The sequence below is a fragment of the Musa acuminata genome, chromosome BXJ1-4 (assembly GCF_036884655.1).
Source record: "Musa acuminata AAA Group cultivar baxijiao chromosome BXJ1-4, Cavendish_Baxijiao_AAA, whole genome shotgun sequence".
Lineage (NCBI taxonomy): Eukaryota > Viridiplantae > Streptophyta > Magnoliopsida > Zingiberales > Musaceae > Musa > Musa acuminata.
Window position 1 is genome coordinate 39,998,922 of NC_088330.1, and position 8,227 is coordinate 40,007,148.

The window sequence follows — 8,227 nt, forward strand, 5'->3', positions numbered from 1 at the left end:
AAAGAGTGAAGTATGATAAGATTGAATGACAAGAATGCATAGTTTTATATAATGCATTGTTAGCCCTATCTTATCAATCCAACTCTTTAGTCCACACATGTGCATGAGCAGCGTACATGCTTCCACCTTCACATGTGTGTGCAGTATTTGGCCCTTCTTGTAGTCACATCCATCCAAACAAGATCGATTTGGTGACCCAATGGCTGGGCCAGAAGCTCCAATTTGTCAGTGTGGCGGCCCCAAGCCCTCACTTTTATATGCATGTCATATGTGACATCTCTGTACATATATGTATATATATATATACCACAATGAGTAGCATATATATTAATCATTACAAAATGAATTTAGTATATATACTCATCGAAATATTAAGATCCTCTATATATATATTGACGTTAACATCTAACCAGAAATATATAACATATATTAATCATGTCTAAGTAAGTAAATAAAAAATATATTTTGCATAAATTATTTTTGGTACCATAATTTTTCCGAAGAGTTAAATTAGAGTTCAACTCAATTGTAAATCTACAGTAGCTAATAGTGACGATGAACAAATTTTTAGGTTATATATATATATATATATAGAGAGAGAGAGAGAGAGAGAGAGAGAGAGAGTGGATTCACTGCTAAACATCAGGGCTTGAAACAGAGACAAAGACAATAAACCAAAATAGCAAAATGGGAAGTGGAAACAAAGAAAGGATCCAAACTACAAGAAACAGATGGATGCAGCCGACAAAGCTCTGGAAAATGTCATCCACCCACCTGTAAGTGACACTACAAAGCAGTGCCCCTTCCATGTCTTCTGATGACATGTTCTTCTCTTTTGTATCAGTTGTTATGGTCTAATTTCTTAGCTACAGCAAGGTGTATTTTATTCGGTATGATATCTCCTGCACTGCGGTACCCTCCCTCCATGTTTTCTGAAGGCATATCCTTCTTTGTATTGTCTGTCAGTTGTTATGGTCCAATCCCTCAGTTACAACAATGTGCAGATTATTCTGTGCTCGTTCCTATGGGATTTAATAGTTAGATCTTCTAAGTAGTTGGGACTTATGGCTTTGTTGTTGATGTTGTAGTATCTTCAAAAGATTTGTCTACATGACCATGTGCTACATTAACTTGATGCCATCTGAGGACCATGACTTCTCTGTTCATGGATGGCAACCAACCAACCGACCATTCGTTCCGAGGGCAAACACTTGCCCCTTAACATGTTGGATTCCAGTAGGTTACCTGACATACTGATTGCATGTATTCTTCACAAGGTTGTTGTTGTGTTTCTCTATTCAACTTGGTTAAACATTGGTTTGATCATAGAAGGCAATCCCTGTTATTCTAGTCGCATCAAGTTGGTAGATGTTTGAAGTGGTAATTAGCTGCATTTCCAAGAAATAATTTGCTACAGGAAGTCTAATCTTCAACTTGAACAGTAGCTCTCTGACTTGTCCATTTGAAATCTTCATAAAGAGTTCATGGATAACTTGAACATCATCAGCTTTGATAGGACCAAACTTTGAATACTTCCTACTCTTTACTGTTAACTTTTTCAGCTGCTCATGATGTGACCCAGCCACCATTCATGGCCATGTTCTGCAGACAAGCTTCTAGCAAGTAAATTTTGTTTCTTGCATGACTAGGTTCAGGATCTCCATCTGCTACTGGAATCATGGAAGCCTGTCATTAGATAGAACAACCATGTTAGCTCCAATATAATGCTTTACCAGATATTGAAGAATAGAAAAGGATCATGCTTTCTCATGTTCTAGTGCCTGCACATTTTTTATGATCTAAGAATCCATATCAGGCGATTAAACTTCCCAATTATCATGTGAAGCAAAAGGGGGCTCAATTATTTGGTGGTGTTGTCATCTGTGTGCATGTGCAGCAGCAATTCAGTCACTTTGTTCATCAGCCACTGAAGGACATACACTGTTCCCTAAAAACCAATAGAAATGATATCTCCTATGTCATGGATGGAAACTTCCAACCCAACTCTCATTTGTCCACACCTTAATGCTTGTTGATTGATGTGAATGAATGGGACCATATCTGGTCAAATAAACAATTCTTATAAGCAGGTGAGGTTGCACCAACCTAACATAATAACCTATGGCTGTTGTTTTATATTTTGGGCATTGGTTGCTGTGGCATCATTTTCTCTGCCAATTATTTTGACATTTTTTGTTTAGCATTGCATGGACTCTCTTGTGACAAAATTGCCTTGGCTCATCTTCTAGAGTTGCTAAAAGATTATCCTGATATTTAGCATGGATAAACTTCTATGGACTTATATGAGGAGAAGAATCCTTTTTGTCATAAACTTGTTACATTAAATGTCACAAATTAGCATATATTGGCATGATCTGTATCCTGTCAGAGTATGTTAATGTGTAAAACATCTAGGAAAACTCGAAACAAATTGATTTACTTTGTATTTATATTTTGTTACTATTTGCTACATCATTATATGTGTTGTCATACTGACCCATGCTAACTTTATATGGACTGGCACACAGCATACAACATATTTTATTAACATGAGGCAGAATTCTGTGCCAAAATGATGAAAACATTGCATTGAACTGGTTTCATTCAAGTGCTGGTTGGTAAATGGTTGGTAAATATCAAAGTTTCGGATACTGGTCATCGGGAAGGTTTGTATTGACCAGTATTATTTTTATCCTATCTTTTGACTGATACCAAGCTATCCAGTAGATAACCAAAATCAGTGCCAGACCAAAACCCTGGTACAGATACCAACCACAATAACAAGTTTTCTTATGTAAGAGACTAAGAGGGCATGTATGTATCGCAAAAGCATCTTAAGAAGCTGAAAGCTTTTCAAACAACCTTCAAAGTGAACTTACTGTGAAGGTGTGGTTGTTAACTTCTCATTTCTGATGGGTTCTGTTGAAATGTCTTTTTCCTCGGCAATTGAAGGACAAATCTATGAAGCATTAATGAGCTCAATCATAATTCCTAACCATGAGAAAGTTCCAATTCCTAGTCTTATAATGACAATTTTTGAGTTAATACAGATTAATATTATGAACTTTTTCTGATGTTACTGAGATTTGTCTCACATTGGTATGTTCTTATCTCTTTAATCACCTCATCTTTATTTATTGCTAAAATTTTTGAACTTCTTTGTACTATGTGAAAAAAAAAAATCTTTTTCTCACTTTTTAACTTGTCAGTCAGTTATTTATAGCTCAACCACTCAAGGCTAAGACTTGAGATTTCTATATTACTCAATCAGAATTCTTCATGGCTGGTGAGACTAAACTTTGTGGAATTCTTAAGTGCAATAATTTGCTATAGAATGCACTTTGAAGGTGGCCTTATCACATGATCACAGTGTCCTGAAATGTTCAGATGCTTCATATCAGTAGGTGCAGAAGCACAGGGCAGATGAATTAAATATATGAATTCCATAGAGCAATGTTGGTGGCCTGCCGTCATGGGAAGATTGCAGATAATCTTACTGCAGATACGCTGCTATTAATGCTTTTTCGACACTATTTGATCCAGAGTGACATAAATAATTGTGCAGCAACCAGTTTCATGGTCTCCGAGTTGCTTAGCGCTTAACTCAGTCTCACCTAAACACAAAGAAGAAAACAAGTGAGGAAAGACTCTTATCAATTCATTCATGTGCAACAAATATAACATGAAGTTGACAGCTGAACTACCAGAGGGTATTGGAACAAAGTAGCCAAAGTAGGTCCAATTGACAGGCTTATAACAAGCATTCTGATGGGGGCATACCAGCTGTCTCTGTGATCATCTCTCTCTGTGTCATTTGCTCAAGGGATCAACTAAATTGGACATTTAAGTTTCAAAGCTTATATCTGTAGGCCTTTTGATGGTGAAAGCTAAGGTTAGTGCAGAAGAAGGTGGTGCCACAAATGTTAAGAGAGCTTCATAGGAAACAATCCATCGAAGTAAACTCTGGTCCATGATCAATTCTGCTGTTGTGGTCCTTGGAGCATTTATTCAGCATCATGAATGGCAATGTCGGCTGTACTCACCTACCGATGTTGATACAGTATGCACCGCCACTTGCAACTGTTGGCACGATACTCAATTGTCATGTAGTGTAGTTTAGCTAGATTCCGAATGTTGGTTATGGAGCTGAATGCAGATGGGTTGATGCTGAATTGAATGCTTGGGTTGACTTGTATCTAAAAGAAAGAAAAAAGAGCAGTTCGGTGCATCAATTATTTGTTATCGCAGAGTTTGTTTCTGTAAACTTGAATTGTAATAACCTGTATCACAATGCAGAACACTTATCATGGCTTCAAAGCTTGACCTTAAATAGGATTAAACTGTTGTCAGAATCAAAATTTTGTTGCCTGTTCCCACCAGAACAGTGAGAATGATCTGAACGATGTTGTTCTTACAGGGTGGAAAAGAGGATTTTGGCCCAGTGAATTAACCTTCTTGGAGTTGTAAAGGCATTTTATTGAAAAAAAATCATAAGAGGGTAAACTCTCAAAATGTTTGGACTATTTATTTTATGTTTATATTGTAGAGTTCCTTACCATTTGCATTTTTTTCTGTTTGCCAATTCATAAGTGATGCCAAAGCATAGTTTGACATTATCTTGAGCCAAGAAATCTCCTTAGACATACCCCAGCAAGTACCAATATAAAGAATAACAATGTCTGTGATTCATTGGAATCTGCTAAATGCCAACTTCTAATAACTGCATTTTAATCAATTCGATATGTTAAAAATGGTGTCAGGAGTAATTAACTGGTTCTTTTTTAGGTCAATGTCTCATTAAAAGAAATCAGAACAAAACAAAAACATTAATCTGACAAAATTTGATGTGCATATATCTACAGTATCAACATCCAACATTGAATAATAAACTTCTGAAACTCAAGTTTAGACTAAGAACTGAACAAAATCTTAAATCCTTTATTTTGCTCCAGTGTGGCCCAAAAAAAGTGCTCTAAAAGTGATTAATTGCCAAACTCTGAACATATTATAGATATCATTTTAAACAGTATCCCCATATTTTTTTATGAATCAAAGCTACACATTCTTTTAGTCCAAGAATTTATGCTCCATCGTCAATCCTGCTTCAAATGATCACACTTTATACAGTGACTTCCATCAGTACCAAATCAACCAACTTAATATATGCTACATTCTGCTACAGAAAAGTTCAGTTGGGAACTTCCATTACCATCTTACCAACATCACCTGAAGATTGCAATCTAATTCCCTACTTTGTCTTCATCTTTATTCTGTAATCTCCAGCCAATCTGCTCATTAATCATATGCATCTCCGTAGGGTGGAACACCCACAATATTCCTATATATACCATGTGTACTAGCTTACACTCTCTCCACCACTAAACCCCCCCCATATGCCATCTCCCTTTAAGCTTGCATGGCTCTCCTTATCCAATTCCTTGTCCTCCTCATGTTCCACTCCATTAATGCCCAGCCCTCTCCAGGCTACTACCCAAGTTCTGGGATCAAGCCATTGAAATTCTCCCAAGGCTACAGTAACCTCTGGGGACCTCAGCACCAATCAGTCTCCCAGGATCAATCCTCTGTAACAATCTGGCTTGATAGAAACTCAGGTCTGATGCTGCTGCCACTGTTACTAAATGACCAGTCTCTCTTTCGATCTAGCAAATGCTCTTTCTGCCAAACTAAGAATGGAAGAATCTGTGTAGGAAGTGGATTCAAGTCGACCCGCCCATACCGAAACGGCTACTTCGGAGCTTCGATCAAGCTCCAACGTGGCTACACCGCCGGAGTGAATACAGCTTTCTACGTATGTCAGAGCAATCACTTTCTTCTACATTCGATCCATCAACGCATCCGCTTGAACTCATGCATGGGTGACTCTACTTGTAGCTGTCGAACGATCAAGCTCACCCGGGGTTCCATGACGAGGTGGATATCGAGTTCCTGGGCACGATCCCCGGTAAGCCATACACTCTGCAGACCAATGTGTATGTCAGGGGAAGCGGCGACGGCCGGATCATTGGCAGGGAGATGAGGTTCCACCTCTGGTTCGACCCCGCGGCTGACTTCCACCACTATGGCATTCTCTGGAACCCTGAAGAGATCATGTAAGACTTGTTTAGTTCTGCCAGAGCTCATTCAGCTACTGAACATCCATATCTTCATCCACCATGTGTGCAGCTTCTTTGTCGATGATGTGCCGATAAGGAGGTACGCGAGGAAGGTGGAAGCAACGTTCCCTGATCGGCCAATGTGGGTGTACGGCTCCATTTGGGATGCATCGTCCTGGGCAACAGAGAACGGCAAGTACAAGGCCGACTACAGGTACCAGCCCTTCGTCTCAAGGTTCACCGGCTTCAAGATAAGAGGGTGCTCGGCCTTCGCGCCGGCCGGGTGCCGGCCGGTGCCGTCCTCCCCGTCCGGCTACGGCCTCAGCCCTCAGCAGCGCGCAGCGATGCAGTGGGTTCAGAGAAACCACCTGGTCTACAACTACTGCAAGGATTACAGCAGGGATCACTCCTTCACTCCCGAGTGCTGATGAGGCTGGTGAGCTTTGTGAGCTCTTGGCAGCTGCCCTGCTACTGTACTGTGTGTTGGTAGTTTGAGGCGTTTGTGCATGTCTTTCACTTTCTTTACATGATGAAAGAGTGGGAATGTATTGAGGTATTGCTCTCTGTAGCACTGTAAGAGGTCTGCAAGTGGAATGATCCATTTTGTTTCCTGCACGGCTCTCCATTCTTCTTTGTTTATGCAGAATTTATTCTGAATATTTTTCTCCGAAAAGAAAATTTATATCGAGATAAGACTAAACTGAATGGTAACTCTTCCGCGAATTAATTATCATTTTGATACCATTTATTATGATCCCATTAGATACTTAGACTTTTCATCATGTCTAATATCATATAAATTCTTTCATCATCTTCATCGCGTTCTATATTATGTGAGTTATAATATCAGTTATCATAATCCAATTTCATAAGATGATTAATTCATTAATTTATTAAGATTAAAGCACTATCATCATCGTCTCAAAATATAAAATTAATAATAATATATTCATCAAGTTCTTATAAGCTATTTCGAATAGTTTGCCAATTAATCAGCTTCAAGTGACAGTATTGGGTTTGCTTTGGTTTTTATTATAAAAGATCTTTCTTTCATGATGAGTTCTATTAGATTTTAGGATATGACTAATACTTTTGCCAACCAAATTTGACTATGCTAAGTTGTTCCCACATATTTTGGTCTCATTCATGGTTTAGCTTTGGCTTCAGAGCAAGTATAAACAGGAATCTTCTTGAACTGAGCTGGTAAGAGACTGACTTTGGTGACACCAAATCTAATGAGCAGTGTGAAGGATAACAGATTCCACATAGCAGCACCAGTTGAATGTTGTACAATCACATTTGCTTTCTGATGAAAAGAACTTGGGGAAATGTTCTGTCAATGTTCATCTTGATTGAGCAATGCTATCACTAAAAGCTCAAATGTGTTGTGGAACATTTATGGTTATAGGCAACTTAAGCAAACAAGTTGAGCAGACCCAAACTTCACACTCTTCAAGTCATTTTTGGGTTTTAAATGTTGGGCCTATTGATCTCAAATTTTGTCATGAAGGAGATGATAGCTTAATTAGTAGGATAATTATACAATAAATAGCTAGTAGACTATCTATTTTATAGCATTTGAGATGGATTTTATCTGAATTGGATTTGAAATATATGCTGATAGTACTTTATTGAGTTTGAAAATAAATACTGATATCATTGTCTATTTAAGTTAGGTTAGGATATTTGTTAATCAAGTTTGGATGAGTACAAAGAAAAAATAATAATTATTTAGTTCGAACTTAGAGATAAATATAACATCTTACGAAGATTTGAGAATATAATATGAGAGAGTCTTTACCGACTAAATTAAAATACAATGAGCAAAATTCAAACCACTCAGAGATATAGAAATAGAGCATATTATCTATCCTTAGAGACATAAAACCTTATGTGTGGTTTTATTGATATATATATATATATATATATATATATATATATTAAAAATAAAAAAAAATATTATATATTTTATAATAATAAATAAGAATATTCTCTGATCGTAACCGATAGGATTTTCTTTGCATCTATGTAATAAAAATATAATTTATTAAAAAAAAGAATAGTATATATTATATCGATATATGTCATTACGATAACATAAATGTTAGGTCATC

The 8,227-nt window shown here is 37.4% G+C and overlaps 1 protein-coding gene across 1 annotated transcript; it reads left to right on the plus strand.

Annotated features, from left to right (window-relative positions):
* The first annotated feature begins 5,366 nt into the window (after positions 1-5,366).
* LOC135668064 (probable xyloglucan endotransglucosylase/hydrolase protein 32) lies at positions 5,367-6,728 on the plus strand. The gene is made up of 4 exons (XM_065178453.1): positions 5,367-5,612; positions 5,709-5,809; positions 5,893-6,110; positions 6,184-6,728. The coding sequence occupies exons 1-4, from the start codon at positions 5,417-5,419 to the stop codon at positions 6,539-6,541; spliced, it is 873 nt and encodes a 290-aa protein (XP_065034525.1). The 5' UTR covers positions 5,367-5,416; the 3' UTR covers positions 6,542-6,728.
* The last annotated feature ends 1,499 nt before the right edge of the window (positions 6,729-8,227 follow it).